Raw genomic sequence first — 23,683 nt, 5'->3', positions numbered from 1 at the left:
TTAGAGGGTGTTGTTATGTGAGGCCCTAAAAAGACAGATTTGGTAGAAAACATAGTATTTTATACCAGTCATTTCAGAGTCCACTTGGCACACAGAAAAGATGATATGGTTTGACAGATACCTAGAAAAATCTTCTCACCTCAAAGTATATTTCACACCTAACACCCAGAATTTCATTCTTTGATGGATACAATCCATTAAGGAAGCAGTACTTCACCCAAAATGTGGTTCTGATTCAAACACTGCAAAAATAGATAGCACCGACTCACAATGGGTTATTGCGGGGTTGCTCTTGCTGAATCCAATTAAGACACTGAATGCTTTGACAGAACAGGGTCAGTGGTCTGTCGCATGTGGTCATCCCTTCTGTAACTTGTCCTGGGGATTGGGTTGTGAGAGAGGTGCATGTCTTCTTAAGACTTGTCTCGGGGCCAATCCTGACCATCTCCCCCCTCCCCCTTTTTATGCACACAGAGGCAGTTTACATGACAAACAGAGGCCTTGTAATAACGAGATTACAAAAAACCTACAAATGATATTCAAAAAAATTTCCAAAACCCCCTTCAAGACTAAACTCTAAAACTAAGAGGGACAGAACTGTTAAGAACACAGCCTGCAACTGATATTAGCCAAAGAGCTTGAAAAATGTATGAATGGTTCTCTAAAAACGACATTTGGGAAACTGTATGTCTGAAATACCAGCTCCGGAGGTGCCAAGCGGGAGGCATTTGCAATGACTAACAGATTAAGGCATCTTCCCATGAAGAAGGATGATGTAATGCATAGTCAAAGGGAGAAGAGGGGGAAGACAAAACCATCCTTTCTCGTTAGCGCATAGGTACAACCACACCCTGGAATATCACCAGCTTCACCAACAGGAAGCAGATAGTACCTTGCTGGAGTCACACGATCATCACAGCTCAGAGAGTCAGTCCCCTCACATACCTACATTTAGTCCAAATATTTTCACTGCGTCTTTGGAGTATGGAAATCTTAAAAAGTACAGCAGTCAGCATGGTCAGCAAGGGGTAACTGGTATGGCAAATCAATTAAAAAAGCAATAAGAAAAGTAATAGAAATTAAATTTGCTTTGTTGCATTTGTGTGCTACAATGTGCTTGTGTCAGGGGACAAATTTAGGAGTTGGTTCTCTCTCTCTCTCTCTCTCTCTCTCTCTCTCTCTCTCTCTCTCTCTCTCTCTCTCTCTCTCCTTCATGTGGGCCCCAAAGATTGAACTCAGGTCCTCAGGCTTTGCAGCAAGCACCTTTATCCACTAAGTCATTTTGCCAGCTTATGTAAGTTTTTTTTCTTACACACAGAGTTCTGCTGTTTGAACGAATTATGCATGGTTTCAAGCATCAACTAATAGGAAACACTAACATGGCACTTAACTGTGTCATGCATTACTCTAAGAACCTTAACATACATTACTCAGTTTAAATATGTTCAATACATTTTTAATAATGTGCAGTGCAACAGCATACAATAATATTAAATATATATAATTCTATTGAGGATTTCAGTGATTTTATACTTTTTTGGAACTGAAATGAAAAAGAGAAATAGTGAAAAGACAATGTTCCTTATTACAAACCATAATTTTCCACATATAATAGGACAAACATTGAATGGGTATTTAAAACTTTTAATTCTTACCATAAATATAAGAATATATTACTCAACCAAATTATGTAGCAAACTATAAAATTATTATATTTGCAGGATCAAAAATAGTGATTTTTTTCCTTTAAAAATGTAAAGAATTTATTATTAGTTCATGATATGTGTGCATGGGCATGCGCACCACAGTGTGTGTGAAGGTCAGTTGGTTCTCTCCACCGTCTTATGGGTTCTGGGGGTTGAATTCAGCTTGTAAGGCAAGCACAGCAAGCGCCTTTACCAGCTTGGCCATCAAAGCCAGTTCCTTCTTGTCTTTCCTTTGCTTGTTTTCAGAGGTCATGAAGCCAAGTACCCACAGAGAAGCCCCGCTGGCTCTGCAGCTGTGGAGGAAATACTGATTTTGAGGGCAGAGAAAAGCTATGACTAGTGACCATGAGATTCTCCAGCTTACTTTGTCAGAGTCAGGATCCCAGAGACACTGTTCATTACACAGCCATTTCTAGAGACCATCTAGAATCCAACATGCTGATAGGATCTGTGGACACCAGAGAAATCTGCTTCCAGAATAGTGAAACCAAAAGCGCTTAGGAAACAATGAAAGTCCACACTTCCATGATTTTTTTAAGTACTCATTTAAAAATAAGAATATTTGTTTTTAATTTTTGTGTGTGTGTGATTGTGAGTTGGTGTATGTGAGTGCAGGTGCCTGCAAAGACCAGAAGAGTATTGCAGAATAATGTTTTTATACACTGTGAAGATTTGTCACTCAGATTGGTCTAATAAGAAGCTAGCCAATATCCCAGGCAGGATTTTGGGGGCAGAGAGAATGCTGGGAAGAAGAAGGGTGGAGAAGTCAGACAGACACAGAATGAGTCGAACACACAAAATGGGACAGAGCTAAAAGCCACGTGGTAGAATATAGACTAATAAAAATTTGGGTTGATTCCAGTTGTAGGAGGTTGTTAGTAATAAGCCTAAGCCATTGGCCAAGCTTTTACAATTAATCAGAAGTTTTTGTGTGGTTATTGGGAGCTGGCAGGTGTGACAGAAAAATCTGCCTACAGAAGAGGACATCATCTTAGCTGGAGCTGGAGCTACTGGGGGTGTGGGTGCTGGGACCTTGTATCAGTTTCTCCCCAAGAGCACTGCATGCTCTTAGCTGCTGAGTCATGTTTCTAGCCCTTCCCACTGCAGGTTTCTATAAAAGGCCACCTGTGGGTCTTTGAGGGGGGAAATTGTGTAGCGGCTTAAATGAACTCAGACAGAGATTGTAATAATATATACAGCTTTAATTGGGAAATAGACTTACAGAACCAGAAGTTTCAACGAAGAACAGGAAAGCAGAAGGGAAGGCAGGGAGCACGCCTGCAATCTTTATAAGTAAAAAATATCCTCGGGGGACCCCGCTCTACAAGCAAGTTGATTGGCTGGGTCCCCCTACAAAACTGAAGGGGATAACCTTGACCAGAGACAGAGGATCAAATTCAATTAAGAACATAAAGTGACTTAAAACTAATCAAGGAAAAAGTGTCATTCCCCAAACATAAGCAAATGATGAGAAGTATCCAAAACAACACGATGAGGAAGTGAGAAAATGGCAAGGCTAATTAGAAAAGGCAGGAGCAACACCAGAAAATCCCTTGCTCCCTCTGAAGGTATAGTTCCGGTCTTGGAGATGAAAATCCTTCGAGAGCTAGAAATGGCAACAGCATGGGGGGGGGGCAGAGAAGGGCTGAATGAGAGCAAAGAAACATGCCCAGAGAAGCAGCAATGGAGTCCGTTACTTTGTATGCCTGCTTAATAAAGGTCAATGGAAAAGTAAACATACGATGAGGGCAGGGGGAAGTGAGAGGCGGCACCACTGCTGTTAGAGAATCAAGGCCATGCTGTGTAGGAAGAGCACATTGCAAAGGACCCAAGGTGGCCACACAATCCCTGCCTTTGTTTCCAGTGGATGACTCTTGCTTCAGCCATCAACTGCACCCTCAGAAGCCCAGAGCGTCACTCGAGTTTAAAGTCCATCGGAATTGTAATGTTTCCAAGCCTAGCAGAATTGCCATCTGGGGTCTCTTCATGACAGCGCCATAAATATAAATACCACTTGAAATAACTTTTTCCTGCATGTGTCAACACTGTTTGGAGAGACACAAGTCAGAGGTGGCAATGAGGTTCCTCACATTGTGTGGAGAAATTAAAGTTTGAGTGGCCGCGGAAGCCAGTGCAGATGGTAGCATAGGTACCCCAATCCATAAACACTTATTCATAAAGATAAAAGGAAAGAAAATGCCTCACCCTACAAGAGAAGAAGCTACCAAGACCTCAGCTCTCTTTCTAGTCTCCCTGCTCTATTTGGTGAGGGTGTTTTCCATAGGAAATCTCTTCTCTCTGCTCAGGGAGAGACTGTGCAGACCGAGAAGCCATAGGACCTGATGTGAAAGTCTGGAAAAACAGAGCCGGATTCACAGGGCGTACTCTGAGGACTTGCGCGCAGCACCTTTCCTGCCGGCAGGGCCTGGGGTAATGAGAGTTCCACCGCGGCAGAGAAGAACCGGCAAATCAGAGCAGGAAAGGACAAAGACTGCAGGGACGGAGAGCTTCAGCTCCAATCAGTGAGCCGACACTGATGGGATGGAATTTACATTCCGGTCACAAAGCTGCTGGGACCAGACTGTAATAAAATAGGTGTCAAACAATAAAGCAATTTGGTAACATCAACTTCTTCCTTCTGCTCCGTGTTTGCATCCGTCAGAACGTCTTAATAAAGAGGCTAACATTTGAACAAGGACCGAGCAGAAGATTCTACTCAGGTTATTCTTTATCCAGGAGATACCAAAGCCAGTTGTTGTTCCAGATCAGTATGGACCTGATGTGGGTTAGAGACTACACATCTTGTCTGATTTCATACACTTGATTCAGACAAATTCACCTTAAAAACTAAGTTATTGCTTTTGTCTCTGTGAGTATGTGTGTGTGTGAGGGGGAGGTCATGCCTGCCACAGTGCCTGTGTGGAGGTCAGAGGACAACCTCTACTCGGGCTCCAGGGCTCAAACTCAGGTCGCCCCACTGACATGCCTGTTTACTCACCCAGCGCCTTGCCAGCCCCTCTGTTCTTTCTTCATGTAGGTATAATTATGTAAACTTACCTTTTCTCGCTGTATCGCAGAGATTTGGTGCTGCTGTTCTTTCATTTTCATTTATTTCAAGATTAAAAAATAATCACTGTCGTTTTATCTGCCTCATCTCATGTTCTAGATATAAAATCCTTGTGACACATAGGGCTTCTGAGACTGCGCCGCCATCCTCTGGAGCGCCTTCCCCCCTTTACATAGTATGTGTTGATGCAGGTTTTGGTGTCAAAGTTCATGTCGTGACTTTTCGGTTGTTGTCTATGCTTTTGCTGCCACCCTGAAGAAAACACCTAGCTTGAAATGACAGAGTCTTGCGTTCACATTTTCTTCTAGGAGTTCTGTAGATTTAGCTCTTAAAGACTGTGATCGCCTTTCACTTGCTTTGTGCGTATGTTAAAAAAAGGGCCCCAGTTCTTTCCTTTGCTTACAGACGCTCATTTGTGCTGGCACCATCGGGCGATATCATTGTTCCTTCTCGACATCGACTCATTTCCTTGTTGAAAAATCTGACCATAAATTGAAGGATTTAGTCTGACTCTGGATTATGGTGCACTGGCCTGTATATCTGTCTTATAACATTGTGCTTTTTTTTTTTTTTTTTGGTGGTAAGTTCTTGTTTTTTGTGGTGCTTGGGTAAGCATTCTGTCAGCAACATCTCCGGCCTTTGTAATAAGTTTTGAGTTGTGTATTCCTCGACATTTTTTTTCTAATTTGTAAGCTTGTTTTGACTATTCTTGATCCCTTACATTTCCATATGAAATTTAAGATTATCCTTCCCAGTTCTGCAAAACAGAACAAAACAGAACTCTGCTGAATTTTGATAGGGACGACATTCGACCTGCAGCTTTGCCTGGGCTACATTGCTACTTTCACCACATATCTTCCAAAATACAATACACAATTCTTCCATCTTAGTGGTTGTCTTTAATGGTGTTTGATGGTTTTCAGTGGTCACACTGAAGAGATCATTTCTTTGTACTTTTGTTAACTCCATCGCTCTTATATAGTTGCAATCATTTCCCCAATTTTAGTTTTGGCTTTAAAATTATAAATATGTTCTTTCTATCTATCTATCTATCTATCTATCTATCTATCATGATTTTTCAATATTATCTTACAATCTATAGTCCAACCATTCTTATTATCTTTATTGGGTATGTGATTTTTCTTGAGAATTACCTATATACAAAATCATGCCATCAACAAATAGAGGATGCTTTACCATTTATTTTCCAATCTGGTGGGTTTTTTTTGTGTGTGTGTGTCTGTATCTCAAACTATGTGAACAGTACTAGTGTACTGTTAAATGGCAGTGGGAAAGGGGCATTGGTTTTTTCTTAGGAGGAAAGCGTCAGTCTTTAGTCATTAGCATGATCTCAGCTGTGGCTTTTGTATTTTTATTTTTTCTATAGATTCCCTTGATCAGGTTTAATTTTTTTTAAGTGAAATTGTCTAACTCTGAGTACAAAATCATTACATGTCCAACAGTGAATAAAAATGAGAATGAAAGTTCAACGATCAACAGGGCGGCAGGAATTGCAGACCCTTAGGAACACAGGACAGCTGATAAGGAGCTGTCTGTCGTTTCCCCTGGGGGCTATGCTCTTAAAGAGCTGAAACCGAGAGTGCTTTTCTACTTAATGCCAAACAGCTGTGTCCTCGAAACTGATCTCAATTTTTAAATCAGGTTTATTTATTTTACATGTCTGAGTGTTTCATGTGCGTGTATGTATGTGCACCATGTGTATGCCTGGTGCTCGCAGAGGTCAGAAGAAGGTGTTGGATCCTCTAGAACTGGAGTTCTAGATGGCTGTGATCCACTGTGTAGGTGGCAGGGACCAAACCCAGGTCTTCCTCAAGAGCAGCAAGTGCTCTCAACTGCTGTGCCAACGCTGCAGTCTGTGAACTTACCTTTTCTAAAGCTGTGTTTCACACCTCTGTGCATTGCAGGTTTGACTGATGTTCAGGATTCAGCGGGAACTGTAGTTATTCCAAATCATTTACGTGGTAGCAATTTATATTGGCCTTGGATGCCATTATTATAAACTTATAAAAGGTATTTAGCCACCTCTAACACCAAAGGCAGCCATATGCTTCATTGAACTATGGAGACTTGCGTGATCCATTTAGTCATAAAGCCCTCCTAATGGCAGTAGAGGAACTAAAGAGTTCTTGCTAGCTCTGGCATGCTGTGTGGAATGAAATTTTGAATGGTTTATTTCTGCATTAGAGGCAAACATCTACCTTCTGGGGTTGTCCTCATTCCAGCATCTTGCATCTGTTGTATTTATGACAGAAACAAGAGAGGAGCAGAGGGTGGGGGAAGCCTAGTGTTTAGTCATCTGCTATTCCATTCGGTGCTAAATTCATACTTCCCTCTAGAGTGTGAGAATGCTAATTTATTTTATGTATCACGAGTGGATCGAAGCCATTCCTAGATACATGAGTGTTTGAACAGGCAAACCTAAACAGTAAATGTCCTGCATGAGCTAGGCTTTCTGGACTGTTCTTTAATTTTTAAGGCAGGGTTTTCTTTAGTTGTCCTCAAACTCACAATTCTCCCACCTTCCTCCAAATAATAAAGATTAGAGGTAGACACCACGGTGTACTTTTCTGTGTTTAGTTCTTGAGTAGGAAAATCTTTGTCAGTTAGGGGCCTGAGCTCTAATGCCAATAATCTTCCGAAGCATACACAGCTATCCGTCAGCTCCCGCTGTTGACCTGCCTTGTGGGTTAGCCCATCAGCTTTCTTAAGACTTTTGGTGAGTATCAAAAATGACTGAATTTAAAACCACAACCAAGTCTTGAAATGCAGCAGTGCGCTTCCTCAAATCTTTAGTGAAATATCAGACGGAGGATCAAGTTTGTCCCATCGATTTCTGTACCACTTCTCTGTCTTTAATCTTTAAGTGTTCTCTGGCATTTTTATTGTCCTAAGAGAAGACATTATTTTTTATATATCATTAAGAGCCTCTAAATATTTAACTGCATATACTTAATGACTTGAGGAGTAGATAAATACCACTTCTAATCCATTTATTAAACATAAATATTTTACCCTATACTTTGATGAAACTTCCATTCTATTGAAAATACACCCAAAGTATTAACTATAATATACATTAATATGAATAATAAGAGGAAAGTAAAACAAGGAAAGGGGATATGGCAGACTGAGACTGGAGTTGTTGGCTGAGCTGTTTGACTAGGTAATCAGGGAACATCTTCCTGACAAGCCTTAGAAAAACTTAGAAACAAGGCAGGGGCCAATGAGATTGCTCAGTGGGGAAAGGGGCTTATTGCTGAGTCTGACAAGCTGAGTGAGGTCTCTGGGACCTGTGTGGTATAAGGATAGAACCAACTCCTGCAAGTGTCTTCTGCCCTCTGGATAGGCAGCTGGCACATGCATCCATCTACATACAAATTGAAAGAACGCACACACGCACGCACGCACGCATGCACACATGAATGAACAAACAAACGAATGAATGAATTAATGAATGAATATACTATGTAGTGAGAGTGAGTCCAGTCATAGATCTAGAGCAGCATGTCAGCACTGGAAAGGCCAAAATTATGGACATGACTAGACTCTTGGAAAAATAGCAAGGAGGTCTATATGACATGTTCTCAGTGAGCATGGAGAATGGATTAGCTACCTTTCTGCTGCTGTGACAAACACCATGACCAAGGCAACGATAGTAGGGCCTGTGGTTCCAGAGGGATAAGAGTCCATCACCATTATGGCAGGGAAGCGTGGCCCAGGGAAGGTGTTTTGACTAGAGCAGCTGATTGAGAGCTCGCATCTCAAATTAGAGGAAGGGTATACAGAGAAAACAAATGAGGTTTTGAACTCTCAAAGCCCACCCCAGTGACATACTTCTTCCAACAAAGCTATACCCTCTAAACGGCGCCACCAATCAGGGACCAAGTATTCAAATGCCTGAGAATATGGGTGTTAGACTTCCAAACTGTCATGTAGAATATTGAAGAAGGAGTGTGGGAAATGACATAGATAGGTTTGAAGTAGGAAGTAAGTGATAGATCAAATTCTGAATAAATGACGGTAATGGATAGATTTTTCTCCCAGTAGACTGAACATAACATATAAGACAGAGACATTTAAGGTCTAAAACAATTTTTTTTGGCTCGAACAACTGGACTGAATACCATTCACTGTGGAAACAGTGGGTGGGAGGAGCTCAGGTTTTCACAGCTCATGTCCAAGACAGCTAGTGAGCCCACAGACTCTTCTCTCAGTTACCTTACGCGTCTCCTACCTGCACATCTAGAAATAGCCACTTCTCTGTGAGGCATAAGCTACCTATACTTTACATTTCCCAGACTAGCTCTTATCTAGTTCACCAGTTTTAACCTATTCCCTTTACTAGCAATAACTAACAATTTCTGGGGGAAACGAGACTTCAGGGCTAGGCAGTAATTTTCTCGTATTTTCCCATAGCCGTCCATCCTACCGTGTAGACACTTGTTGAGACCCAATCACGGCAAGATTGTTGACCTCAGTTGTTAACGCAGGGCCGCCAGCTTGGCGTTTGGAGAAAATGTAACTGCTGTGGAAACACTGTTATCCCCCTCCTGTTCACGGTCTTGCTTCCTGTCAGAGAATGTGCTCGAAAGCAGGTGCTTTCTAATATCTCCTAAGCTCCATGGCATTACAGTCTGAATGATGCCCTTGTGTGCTGGTGGCAAAAGTTGTCACTGCTAGCTTTTGAAAAGAGGCCTTGGCCAGAACACTTTCAAGGGTAGTTTACATACAGGCATCATCAGCTTCATTTGGAACACAATTAAGATAATTCCTTGCTAGGCCCAGCAGATATTACCTTTAAAAAACATAGTTGTTAACACAACTATAATTTTCCAAAATTAGACGTTTTATTTTGCGGATACCTAAATCATCATCTTCTCCTCTCACAGTGTTCTCACTTCCTTACTGGCGGTAAAGGGTATTATTCGTTCATTAGGACTCGGAGCTACTCTTACACAAAGGCCAGTCGTTGGGGGCATTCGAGTCTTTGGACGATAATGAAACAATCTGGTGAGAGACATAGCCCTGTTAACATCTAAGCACAGCTGAAAGCAATGGCTTGATTCCAGGTGTTAAGTTGTGCTGTGGAAGAGGCGTGCACGAGTGGGGTCTGTGCATGACAGATCGTGACGTGGGAGTCCAGGAGACTTCAGAGGATCCACAGGCCGGGCGCATGCAGAGGACCCAGAAACCTCACGGCGCCCTGTGGCTGGAGGAGCAGGAACGGGGCCAGGGAGAGAGCGTGTTCTCACAGTGACCCCTGTGAGCTTTATCACGTGTGAGCTCTCCGGTGAATACTTTATAACACTCACTGGGAAGTTGTCAAGCGGCGAGTGAAGATGAGGTTTGAATTTTAAGAAATCGCCTCTGGTGGAATTACCGAGAAAGGAAAAGATCAACACGATAAAGGAGAACAACAGAAAAGCTTGTGCTCTCGCCGTTTTTCCTTCACGTGTCCCCTTCTGTGACGTTCGCACGCGACATTTGCACGCACACATTCTTATAGGAGTCAAATACTCATTTCTCCCCCAAACTTGTGCCCCACCAAAGACAAGGAACAGCTAACGAAGAGTAGAAAAATGCAAAGAGAAGAAGGTAGCGAAGCTGTTGCTCAGGGCGTCTCACGGTTCAGTCGGCAATCAGCGCACCATTCAGGCTGAAAAGGCTCAGCGAGGCAAGGGGAAGTGTGTGTATAAAAAAGGCAACGATTTCTATTTTAGGCGCGTTTATTTTGATCCCCAAAATTTAGCTATGCATTTGAAGCTTGAAAAGGTGGGAAATATCTGGCAGCTTAAATCCTAATCCACTCTTGCCGAAGAAGACGGTCAGGAACATTTTTAGGGAGGCAACATGGCCTGAAGTTTGTTCATAGATCTAGATCAAGTAAGGAAATGTGGGGAAGGTATTTCACAGTGAATAATTTAACCTCATTAATACCCTGGAAAGTTGGAATTATTATCCTCATTTGGTAGCTGAAGTTCGGTTCATTATTCTACTTGAAATCGCCTGTGGCTGGAGAGGTTTTGCATTGGAATTCCAACCTCGTAGTTATGGTCAGCTCTTGCTATTTCCATTGTAATGAGTCTGATTTCCTGCCTTGGAAATGTGCCACCTGTATTTTTTTTTCCAGCTTATTGTGGGTTCATTGGACCCAGGGACATGTATGTATTATCTATTTTCCAATTTTTTCCAAGGTCAATTATGTATATGCTATGAATATAAAACAGACTAGATTGAATTAGTGAGGCAAATATCAGGGCTCATATTTCGGGACAGAGACCAGGGATCTTCCTTTCTTCTTTCTTTCTTTCTTTCTTTCTTTCTTTCTTTCTTTCTTTCTTTCTTTCTTTCCTTCCTTCCTTCCTTCCTTCCTTCCTTCTCCCCCCCTTCCTTCCTTCCCCCCTTTCTCTCTGTCTCTGTCAGTCTCTCTGTCTCTCTGTTTCTCTCTATCTGTCTCTGTCTCTCTCTCTTTTAGCTTGTCCAATTTGGATCTGAATGCTTCCAAATTTGAGGAGACAGTTTATAGTGTGCCTGGGCCTTGCCACTCCCTCTTACTAACATCTGTCCTATTCATGCCTCCTGCTTAGAATAAACACCAGAATTTGTAGTCTCAGCTTCAACACCTTAGAGCAGGTGTTTCAAGCTTGTTGAATTAAACTAAAAAGCCAAACAAGATTTCTCCTGGAAAAGCAATCATTAGGCAATCATTACTAAGAGCTTATATTTAGAAGGTTTCTTTGTTATGAAAAGTAGATGGGACTGTTCAGGTTGATAATGGCTATTTTCACTCTTCTCCCCAATGCATCTCTGAAATGTTTTTATGCCCTCTGAATCATGGTATGGACCACACTTCCGTTTCAAGCCCATAGTTTTGCCCTCATTGAAATGGGGAGAAGTGGAACCTGTGAAGTTCATGAGCTTTGCATTCTTGCCTCAGGTAGACTTTACGTCAGGAGTTAGGGTACCAAAAGGCCACACAAGGCCTCCACTGAATTAGTGGCTCTGGGTCCTTCCTCATCTCAGAAACTCGAAGGATGAAACCCATGGGCAGAGGGTGGGTTTTAGAAAGAAATGTGTCATAGATTCGTAGGTCAGAGCCTAAGGGACAGAGAGGAAGCAGTGCAGGTACAGCAGGGCTGACATGCAATTCCATCAGTTCCACAGTCTGAGAGCTTTGGTAAGCAGAAGGATGGCAGACACTGGGGTGAGGCATGGTGAGGTGGTCCAGGTTACCTGCCTCAGTGTCAGTCACATGCTCAGGTATGGCTTTCAGGCGGCATACTCATGTAGGAGAAGAGATAACAAGGAACCCAGAAACCAGAACTCTCTCCTGGCGTCCCTGAGCCCCGGCAAGCACAGGACTGCCCATAGGACCTCTGCCATGTCTGAAAGTGCTGCTTTCAGGGCCCCTGTTAAAACTGCCTGGCCAGTTCCGTGTACAGTTCCCATCCTTTGGATTCTAATCAGTCTTGTCCTGCAGTTCAGTTAAGGATTGTGTTTGTTCATCTGAGTCATTCTAGGTATGACAATTGTTTTCCTTGGTCTATTCTCTGTTGAGTTACAGTTATAGAAGGACAGGACATAAAGAAAATCTTTTTGTTTTTTGACAGTCTTTGAGACCAGATGCTAAAGCTACTGACAACGTAGAGAAATAATGTTGGATAGAAAGTATAGTGAGACACGATCCATCTTGAATCCCACCCGCAGCTGTCCCATGAATGAGAACACGATTGAATGTGCAATAGTAAAGGAGCCATCCTGGCTGCTCAATGGGGTTGATGCTCTGAGAACCATTGCTATCACTCCTTTGTATTGATCTGTGTGTGCCTTTGGAGAATTATCCGTTTTCTTTCTTTTTTTTTTGATAAACATGCATAAAATACTTCTTACATCTCCCCATGGGATTCCTTGAAAAGGAGTCTCTGGAAATATGTTGAACAGGATAAATTGCTATATAACCATAAGGGACGATTAACTTGCCTGGAGGATGAGGCAGGAGAACAGTCTGAGATCCCATCTCAGGGCACAAGCAAACAAGCCAGGGGTGATGTTTACGTAGGTGATTTATTTGAAGTTGTTAGCATTTAGCCTTGTGTCTTTCAGTTACCCAAGGTATATGTTAATGGCCCAATATAGGCTTTGGAGATTCACTTAATACAATTACCTGTAGATGGAAGTTTCTGTCCCACCGAGTCCCAAAACCATTCAGCCCCAAAGAAACACACAGAGGCTTATGTTAATTACAAATTAACATTATCTCAGGATTATTATTAGCTAGCTCTTACAGCTTAACCCATAATTCTTATCTGTGTTTAGTTTTGTGACTTGGTACTTTTGATCAGCGAGGCATTCTTATCTTGCTTCCTCTGCATCTGAGTGGTTACTGTACCTGCCTTTCCTCTTTCCAGAATTCTCCTGGTCTGGTCACCTCACTGATATGTCCTGCCAGACTACTGGCCAATCAGTGTTTTATTAAACCAATATGAGTGACAAATCTTTACAGTGTCCAAGAGCGTTTCCCATAGTAATTACCCAGTGATTTTCCATTTGCCTATTTGAACATGATCACTGCTTTTATTCCCCCCTTTACTGAGTTCAACCTTTTAATGCAAAATATAATGGGCTAGCGGTGAACGTCTCTCTCTGCTACTTAACGATGTCTTGATTATAAGATCCCAGAATCTCTGTTTTCTTCATAATTTTCTTTTCTCTGCCATCTGTTCTTGTTCAATATCTTCTGTCGCTCAGGTCAGTCATGGTCAAGTATTCCCATCTCCTGATTTATGTTGGAGAAAAACACTGACATCAGCGTGCATTTACACTGTTTTGTCTTCCAATAGAACATGAAGCTGCCCAGTGACCAATAAAATAGTCAGCATGTGGCATCTTGGCAGAGGGAAGGCTGGGGAGAGAAGCCAACTCCACAGAGAATCCAAATAGCAAAGAATACAAAGCTTTCTTGCGACATGCCTTCCTAATCTCCAGAAAACAATCACTGCTCTTTCTTAGCCCCTTTCCTCCCGGTTACTAGAGTGGTTTTATTAGCTTCTGAAGCTTCATTTGACTGCCAGGAAGAAAAACATGGGCATTTGCATGTAGCTCTGCTTTGCTGAGCAGAGTATCTGCTGAGGCTCCACGGGCAGGAACGCAGCTTAGCAGGGACTATTCTCCGAGACTCTGGGACAGCTTGCACCTTTGTCCCAGGGTGTACAGAACCAGTCTCTGCCTTGACTCTGTGGCTCTGGCCTTTCTGACAGCCAGCTCACAGCAACTTCCGCTTTTGTGTTTATTTTCAAGTAGTCTGATTTTTTTTTCTTTTTCAAATACAATTCCTTTAACCAGGCAGAAAGTGGACTGTGTATTCAGCTTTCTTATCACCCCCTTAACGAGAGAAATGCACTCAACAGGGGTGGTCCTGGGGTGACTTGTATCAGTGTTAACTGCTAAGAGACAGCACATGGCACAGATACTAGTGTACATTTGCTTCCTTCAGCTTTAAGTAATCTCACAATTTTATTACACTTATTAATGTATTGTGTGTGTGTGTGTAAGTGTGGAAATCAGAAGATAATTTGTGGGAATCTGTTCTACCTCGCAGGCCCTCGGGATCTCGCAGGTCCTGGGGATCAAACTCATGTCATTAGACTTGGTGGCAAGGGCCTTTGGCAGGAGTCTTTACCCATTCACTCATCTTGTCAGCCCTTATATCAACTTAAAATAATTAAATTACAGCAGTCATTCAGAAAAACGTATGTAGCTTACCCAGCTCAAAAATATGTAGCTCAGTAAAAACTTGCAGCAGACCCCGGCGTATCTAGAGCCTAGGAAAGGAAACAGAATTGCCAGAGTTAGATTTCTCCTCTGATCACTCCTTCAGAGTAATCACCATTCTGATTCCTCCTCCGACTTCATGTTGTCAGAGTCAAACTTTATATAGCTAGAATCAAACAACACATGCCCTGTGTGGGGTTTCTCACTCTCCTGCACGGAGCACATTCTGTTGATTCTCATTACTATGTTTCCAGTTTAGAACTCTCGGGAACAGCCGGCTGCGAATATCTTTGTGTCTTTTGATGAACATATGAGCGCATTTCCATACGTGTGCCTCATCTCCCCCGAGGGTAGGATAGCTTAGTGGGACGTGCACACACTCAGCTCCAGGTGGGTCTATAAGGCAGCTTTCCAAAGTAGTTGTACTGGTGGTTTCACTAGGATTTAGTGTGGAAATAGTTGTAGTTTAACTTTCTGTAGTTCTTCATGTACAAATTTGTTTGATTTCTCTAGATTGAATGATATTTTCTGCAATTTAGATTTCTTGAGGTAATAATAATGATATCCAAATTCTCCATTTCCCTTTGAAGTATATCTTTGTCTAATTTTGTTTTAAAAGCTTTATTCGCTTTTATTTTATGTGTATGAGTGATTTATCTCCATGGTGTGGTACCTATAGAGAACAGAGGAAGTCACTGGATCTCCTGTACTGGAGTTACAGAGGGTGGTGAGCCACCATGTGAATGTTGGGAACTGAACTGAGTCCTCTGAAAGAGTAGCCCATGCTCTTAACCACTGCTCCATCTCTCCAGTCCATATCTGACTTACTTTTAGCTCATTGGTCTTTTGTTTCTACAACAAAATTGCATTAAACTCATTTGCCTTGTGTTGCTAGGTAATGGGATTCAAAATAATAAATTATATGCCTTTCACACATATAATGAATGGCAATGAACTGGGAGAGACAACAGTGTTGACAGATATTTTTGATTTGTTTCATCAAATTTGAAAAGCTACTTCCTTAATCTAGTTTTGCAGATTTGTTAAAGAAATCTGTTAATATGTGACCAAGCTCATTCATAGCTTCTAGGCATTTTTAAATGATGGATTCTTCAATATAAATCTTTCTTCTTAAGGGTGGGCAGACATACCTTTAACTTGTTACACAATAGAAAAGTCATTCTGTATTTCTAAACTGCTTCGTGTGAAAAGAATAATTATCAACAGTTTAATTCTTGTTCTATACTCTATGTTATTGATTTTTTTAAGTTTTTAAAACGTAAGATGTTTTAAGTTCAGTCTTTTCTGATACCCATTTTGGCAATTTGAACATGTTCCATATTTGTCCTTTGGACTAGCATATAATATCATTGATGTATTCAAGGGACAGTGCTTGGTTCCAGGTTCCCTTTCTCAGTGTGGCCTTCATACTGTCTGAAATTGCTGCCGCCTTCACACATAGCGTGGACCTTCAAGGAAGAGCAGATGACGGACAGATCTCTGTGTCTGAGCTTACACCCTCACTGTGGAGTGCGTTTTCACTTATAAATGGTTCTAACCTTACATCTGATCCACCCAAATGCAGTTCACCTATTTCTCACAAACACATTCTTCTCACTGCATTTGCATCTTGGTGAATGCCTTTTTATGTTTACTATCACTGAAGCCATTTTCTAGACACTGGTGAATAACTCCTACTCCCAGTGTCTTAGGGTTTTCACCTCATCAGTGTGGCATGGCTCCTTCCCATAGAAGTACTTTCTGGCTGGGACCGCCAGCCCACAAATGGAGACTTACTACCAATTATGAAAGCTAGTTTCCAACTAGCTCTGCTAACTTAAATTAATCCATATTTTTAAATCTTTGTTCTGCCATGGGGCTCATTTCCTCATTTCCATACTGCATGCCCCCCCCCCCCCCCGCATTTTCCTGGTGAATCTGCCTTTCCTCTTCCCATAGTCCCTGGAAGTCCCGCCTATTCTCTCCTGCTTAGCTACTGGCTGTTCAGTTCTTTATTTCACCAATCACAGCAATACATTTTCACACAATGTACAAGTATCCCACAACACCTTCCTGCTTTAGCCTATGACCCTGTCCAGTGCTAGACACTCATTGTTCCTCACCTGCAGCTGGACTATTGCCTGGCCTCCCTGGCTGCAATGTCATCCTTGTTAGTCTATTCATACTGCTACCGCCAAAGCTGTCTTTGAAATACCCAAGTAATCTTGTTGCTTTTAGAGTTCTTTAGCCTAACATGGGAGGTGTCTCCTGCTGATTTTCCCAGGTGCACTTGCTACCTTGCTGCTCAGGTTTCCTCTGTTTGTAGGGCCACCCACCTTAGCCTGCATGCTCCTCCCCATTCTGTGCTTCCAGCTGTTACAGTCATGGTTTCTTTGTTTAGTGTTTTGTTCTGCACTGCTTACAGAACGGCTTTTTCTCACTGCCTAAGGTTCACTTTGTTCTGAACTCCTGTATTTGCAACAGCATGGATGAACCTAGAGGACACTGTGCTAGGCAAGATCACAGACAGAAAAGAGCAAATACATGATAATCTCATTTTTTTGTATGTACTCTAAAAGAAGTCTAAAATTAGAAGAGTGTTTCATGCTGGGTGCTAGAAGTAGGGCATGAAGTAAATGAGAATAAATTAATTAAGGGATACAAATGATAGTTTTAAGATGTATAAGTTCTGGGTATCTAATTACAGTATGGTAGTGATAACTGGTAATAATGTATTGCTTACTTGGAATGAACTAGGAGAATACATATTAAGTAATCACACAATGTACACATATGAGGTGATTAGATATAGTGAGCGTGGTGCTAATGAATTTAATTGTAGAAATTATTACATGATGTGTGTTGTGTGTGCAGCATATTGTAGACCTTGGATATCTGCTAATTTATTTATCATTTATGCCATCAAAAGCATAAATAAATTAACTGATAGAGTAGTTTTAGCCCCTTTAAGATGAGGATTTTCCTTTATACTGTAACTTTATTTTAGTTTCTACATAATTTAAAAAAATAGTTATTTTATATGGATAAATGTTTGCCTGAATGCATGTATATTTATCACATTCATGTAGTGATCACAGAGGCCAGAAAAGGTAGCAGATCTTCTTGTATTGGGAATTGCAGGTTGTTTGCCGCCATGTTGGTGCTGGGGACTGAACCTGGGTCCTCTGCAAGAGCAACAACTGCTCCTAAGAGCTGAGCTACCTCTCCTGCCCTCAGTTTCCATAAAATTTCTTTGTCTATACTTTTGGTTTGAGAACTTTCTCTTGACATTCCCAGCCCTTAATCAACATAGTACTTGATGCATAACATAGGCTCAGTAATTGTTGGGTGATGATTAAATTGACAGATAGCTTAGAGCATCCTGTTTTTATATTATGTGCTCTTTAAAATCTCTACATTATACTTCATTTTCTTTGCCAGGGTTAAAATTCATATGTTACTCTCTCTACCAGCTTGTATAGATGTGTAGGGTCTTCTTTTTTCTTTATAATACCATCTGTGAGTTTCTTCATCAGCTGGAAGCATTTAATGCCTCTTAGGCTTGGAAATCCTGTGTGTGTGTTTTTTATCTGACACATTTATAAAAGATCTTAAATAAGTGTCAGTCCTTGAGGAGCTGAATTCTGTACACTTGTCTATCCAGGGACATCCCCATTTGACCTTGATAATGAATAAATATTTTGGACTGGTTTGGAGTAAGGATAAACAGACGGCCTATGAACCCATAGTATCATCAGTTAAAGTAACCACTAACACCTACAGTAGGATTTAATTTAGAAGAACGATGGCCATCTATCCATGAGGATATTTGGCACATTCAGTATATAATGTGCAGTATCATTTGTGAGCAATGACACCATTGATAACATTAGCTAGCCTTCACCACTTGGTTAAGGTAGTGCTTGACAATTATTTTCCTGAGCAGTTCAACCAGCCATGTAATCATTATTTACCATCTCTTCTCTGTCTGTGATAGTCTCCAGTGAGAATTACTTCAAACTGTTGTATACACAGAAATAACCTTGCTGTCTGCCCACACTAAGGCACTTTTATACTTCAGTTGCTATAATATTTTATATCCTGTTTCATTCGTATTTTCATTGCTTGAAACTGACTTATTTCTATGTTTGCCTGGTTTATTATTTGTCAAGAAATTTCCTGTCCGCTAACATGATCTTCCAGAGATCAAGGGTCTGGTGGGGTTGCTCATAGCTGTACTCCTGAATTCTAACAGAAGGGTTAGTATATACTAAGTATGTAGCAACTATTTGTTGGTAAATATCAAGGAAAAAAATGTAGAAGAGATTCATTAGCATTTCTGCAATAGAAAGAGGTAGTTGAATGGTGAAAACTTTAATTTAGTGTTTTTAATTCACTTGGGTTATTTTAGTGAAAAGTTAAATGCAAATATTGCTATCTATGGAAATTAGGTTAACAGAATATTAGTAATTCACGATGCCTCATGATGCACTTAGTAATGTGTCAGAGTTCTTAGTGAGCTTATGGGTGTGATGACTAGCTTTAGTTACCACCTGACAGACTAGACTCACCTGGACAGGAAGCCTCAATGAAGTGTTGTCTAGGCTGGCCTGTGGGCAGGCACGTCTGTGGGGGAACTGTCATTATGTTATTATGGAGGGAAAACCTACCCACTGTGGGTGGCACCATTCCCTAGAGAGGGCGTTTCTAACTCTCAGAGAGTAGGGGAAGAGAGCTGAATACTGGCATGTACGCGTTAGTTCAGTGCTGTCCACTTTTGACCATGGGTGTAGTGTGAGTGTCTGCCTTGTGTTTCCGTTCCGTTGATTTCCCTGCAACGATGAATGGGAACCTGGAATTTTGAGCCCAAAGAATTGTTTCTTCTGTTGTGGGAGATTAGTTGAAGGTGCGCATCATTTGTTTACGTTGTGGGACATTTGTTTACTGATGCGAAGATGTGCTGCGTTCTGAGTTGTAAAGCTGGTACTTTGACTGCCCGAGACACCTGATTGGTCTAATGTAGAGTTGAACAGCCATGAGCTGGGCAGAGAAAGGATGGGCAGGGCTGGCAGGCAGAGAGAATAAATAGGCGAAATCTAAAAAGAGAAAGGGAGGCATGAGAAAGGAGGAGAGAAGGATTCCAGCCACCCAGCCACACTATCAGCTATCCAGCTATGGAAGAAGAAGAAAAGTAAGATACATAAAATAAAGAAAGGCAAAAGGCCCAGAGTCATAATGTAGTTAGAGAGAAATGGGATAATTTAAGTTAGAAAAGTTGGCATGAAGCAAGCCAAGCTAAGGCCGGTGAATATAAGTAAGAATAAGTCTCTGTGTATTTATTTGGGTGCTGGGTGGCAGACTCCCAAAAAGAAAAAAAAAACCCTACATTTTTTAAGTTGATTTGTCATAGTATTTAATATCAGTAATAGGAATCAAACTAAGTCAACATATATGGCTGACCAGTGACATCTCTCCACCATTGTGACCTTTACCTGCGAACTGCTTCCTCTCCTATCGTAGGACTTGAGAATCTGCAGGACTGCACAGATTCCCCAGGTCCGTGTTTACTCCAGCAGACTGCTTAGCACCTGCATCTTGCTCATGCTGCCCATCTTGCCCCAAGGGAGCATCCAGGTAATATGTCTTCTTTCTATGATAAAGAGTAAGAGTGTTTTTTCCCCCCTTCTTCTCAGGACTTAAAATCTCCAGCCCAGAGGGATGAAATTGCAGGGGCGCGGGCAGCCTTGAAGGAGAACTCCCCGCTCTTGCATTCCATCTGTTCAGCTTGTTTGGAACATTCCGATGTTGCTTCGCTCAAAGCCAGCAAGGACACAGTCTGTGAAGAGATTCAGAACGCTCTTGATGTCATTTCAAATGCTTCCCAAGGCATCCCCAGCGTGCCGGCGACTTCCGAACCTCAGGCGGCAACCCTGGGGAGTGCTCTTGATGAGCTGGAGGTAAGTGGAGAGAACCAAAATGTGACTAAACGTCTCAGTACAAGTAAGCAGAAGCAGACTTCCGGTTCCTAAGTGGGAGTTTAGAGAACCGACTTTTACCAAGCTCTAATCAGTCTCAATGACCTTCTTGAGCCTTTCTGCGAATTGACAGCAAGATTTCCTATCAGCCCACTTAGCATTCCTCCGCCAGTGAAGCCTTTCAAATGGGAATTGCCCGAGATTCAAGTGAAGATTTTTATTTTATGTAGATCAACTTCTAAAGTGGAGGATTTATTTACTGTATGAAATTTATCAGCACCGTTGTACGTGCTCGAGAAATATATCCCGTCACTGCCTCTGACAAGGGCTTATATTTTAGCGAGAGCGTGTAGGCAAAAAGCACACAAGTCATTATAAATAACCAAATCGCATATCATAGTATAAAGGGGTGAGGTACCCTTAAAGATTTGAGGAGTTTAAGCCAGGAGCAGATGGAGATCGAGAACATAGGAACGCCACGGGCCCCTTTGTTTGTGACGTCACAGAAGCCAGGAACCTGGGTGGAGTCAGCAACAGGGGGCGTTCACGGACCAGGGTACAGAGCCAATGGGACCAGGCAGCAGAAGGCTGTGCAGGCCTTTCCTCTGAGAAACTGGGACTCGATAAGGCTTTAACACACTGAAACTCATGCCTTACAGGAACCATGTTAACACCAAGTGAGCACAAAGTCAATGTAAGTAAGGTGAGAAGCTGGGAACCAGGCGGGAGGCTATGATAGGAACCTGAGCTCACCTTACCCCTTACACGCACCACCCCGCTGGTGGTCACGACAGCCGCAGCAAGGCTCAACTTTGTAAGTAGGAATCAACTAGATAATAATAGAATGGATGGATAGATGTGTGGGACATGAGCAAAGGGAGGAATCGTAGAGGGCATCACACTCTTGAGTCCTTTAGCAACAAGGTTCATGATCTGAGATGCTATTAGGAGTTAATATCTGGGCAGCCGAGAGAGGGAATGAAGTCTGCCTGGGGAACAGACCTACAAAGGCTGGGCCGACTGACAATTGGTACTTAGAGAGCATTGGTTTTCAGAGTGTGCCTTACTAGGCTGAAATATATAGGCCTTTCTACGTCTTTCAGTTGGTGAACGTAGGTCAAACTCTGGAGTCAGCAGGGCTTGTCCACGATTGGACTATAGGCTCTGCTTGGAAGGGGAAGGAGCTCTCATACATCTTATACAGCATGGATAGTTACTTTTAAAGTTTAATTGAGTAGCTCTATAGAAGAGGTTTTCATTAACCACAGGAGGGCTGAGGGTAAAACCTGGTCATAAGCGGATGAGAAACCCAATTTTGAGCAAGTTGAGGGATTTACCAGGCCTTCAAGTACGATATCACTGAGCACTGACTATCCTAGTCCAACACGGAGGCTCCTTAGTGGGAGTTAATATGGTGTGTGGTTTAAAGATAAAAATTTAGAGCCTTCATTCTTGGGTTTATAGTTCAGCTGTGGCACTTGCTATGTTTGTGACCTTGGCAACAATATTTATGGAACCCCGTCCTGCTTACAAGTGTCCTGCAGCAACAGCACAGAGTTATCAGATAAAATGAATTCATAGTACAGGTGTGGTTGTTCAGAGCAATGCATAGTAAATATTCAGCCTTAATATCATTATAGAGAATATTTGGAAACAGATTTTTCCACAATGAAAAAGATATTTGTAATTAAAGTGACTAAGGTCTTACTGATGGCTTAAAAATCAGCACAACTTACATAATGTCTGTATGGCTCTTAATTTCATAGTAAATTTATTAGATAACTCATACTATTAAGTTTGATTGCTTGCTTTCCCTTTAGCTACATGCCTTTAAACAGAGTCTTCACTTCTAATACAATATTATTAGCTGTATTATTGTATATTTTTATATCCATGTGAAAATGCATAACATTCCTAGTTATATGCAGAGTTCAGAAACTCTTCCCTGATAGGTTAAAAAAAATGAATGGAAGCTAATAATCTCCTATCATCCAGTGTTCGCTCTCTGTACAGAACACACAATCATCTCGTGTGTTATAAGCTTATCTCGATGTCCTGGTTTTTAAGATTGAAAATCTCCTTTCCTGGGACCAGTCACAGATACCAGAAGAGAGCAGCTAGACACCAGTAACGTGTTAGACTCTAAATAAATAACATAAAACTTGGGGGCCAAAATACATGGGAATCTCAATAGTAGTTCGAAAAGCTTTGGGGCGTTGATCAATTATTTTATACCAGGTAGCAAGGGGAATGGCGTGGCCACTGTTAAACACATGAATGTTTATTCACTGGAGGAAGGAGCCATTAGAGGCCATGGGAAGTCCTAGTCATGCGTGTCTTGTTCTTGCCCCTTCCACACACAGTCCTGTCTAAAATACATCACGTTCTGTTGAAACCTTGTCACTCTGGTCACCTAATGTTCTCAATGATACTGTTAGCATCCCCAAAGCAATACGTAAGCCACACACATGTTCTTAGAGGGATTTTATCTCAGTCACCAGTGGCTGTAACCTGAGGAATCACGGGCATTCTCAAGTGAACCAGCTGTTCAATGTCCTTGATTCCTGCCCCTGTCTGCTGGCTCCCGCTGTTCTCACCCCTTGTAAGCTTCGACTTCGACTAATGGACTTTGACGGTGAAGAGGGGAGTTGAGTTGGAGGCCTTCAACCTTGACTGGGCTGTTTTAAGATTTCACAGGTTGCCTTTACTGGCACCCCACGCCAGTGCTTGGGTTTAGAATGTGACCTAGAGTGTGACTAGACTGTGTGTGGTTTGCCATGTGACATAGACCGTGTGTGCTTTTCTGCTTAGGAGGGTTGGTTTCTTGACTTCCTTCAAAAACAAGGAATACTGTCGAAAGAACTGTTGAAAAGATCCTGGTTTCTCTAGCAACACAGGAGCTTGACCTGTCTGTCTGCTTTGATGTGCGCCTTTTCATAGAGGTCATCTCTGAAGATGCAAGCTTACCCACTGTGGGAAGTCAGGGCATCTGCAGACAAATGGTAACTTGGTCTTAATGTGCAAATCCTAGGCCTGACATGTGGGCGTGTTTGCTATACTTCAGCAGTGGGCATAGAAAATCACCTGTCCAGGATACTTGGTTGTCTAGTAGCTAGGAAGTGGGCTTTCAGAGAGATGCTCCA

At 41.9% G+C, this 23,683-nt stretch overlaps 1 protein-coding gene across 1 annotated transcript in view; it reads left to right on the top strand.

The window, feature by feature from the left end:
* Ctnna3 (catenin alpha 3) overlaps positions 1-23,683 on the top strand; it is a 1,282,010-nt gene that overhangs the window by 235,915 nt on the left and 1,022,412 nt on the right. Inside the window, exon 6 of the mRNA XM_050141069.1 lies at positions 20,259-20,522. Within this exon, the coding sequence (XP_049997026.1) occupies positions 20,259-20,522 (264 nt within the window). The remainder of the gene's footprint in view (positions 1-20,258; positions 20,523-23,683) is intronic.

The sequence above is a fragment of the Alexandromys fortis genome, unplaced genomic scaffold (genome assembly GCF_014885135.2).
Source record: "Alexandromys fortis isolate MF-2015 unplaced genomic scaffold, M_Fortis_MF-2015_v1.1 scaffold_9, whole genome shotgun sequence".
NCBI classification, from domain to species: Eukaryota; Metazoa; Chordata; class Mammalia; order Rodentia; family Cricetidae; genus Alexandromys; species Alexandromys fortis.
This window is presented reverse-complemented; position numbering and strand designations above follow the sequence as displayed.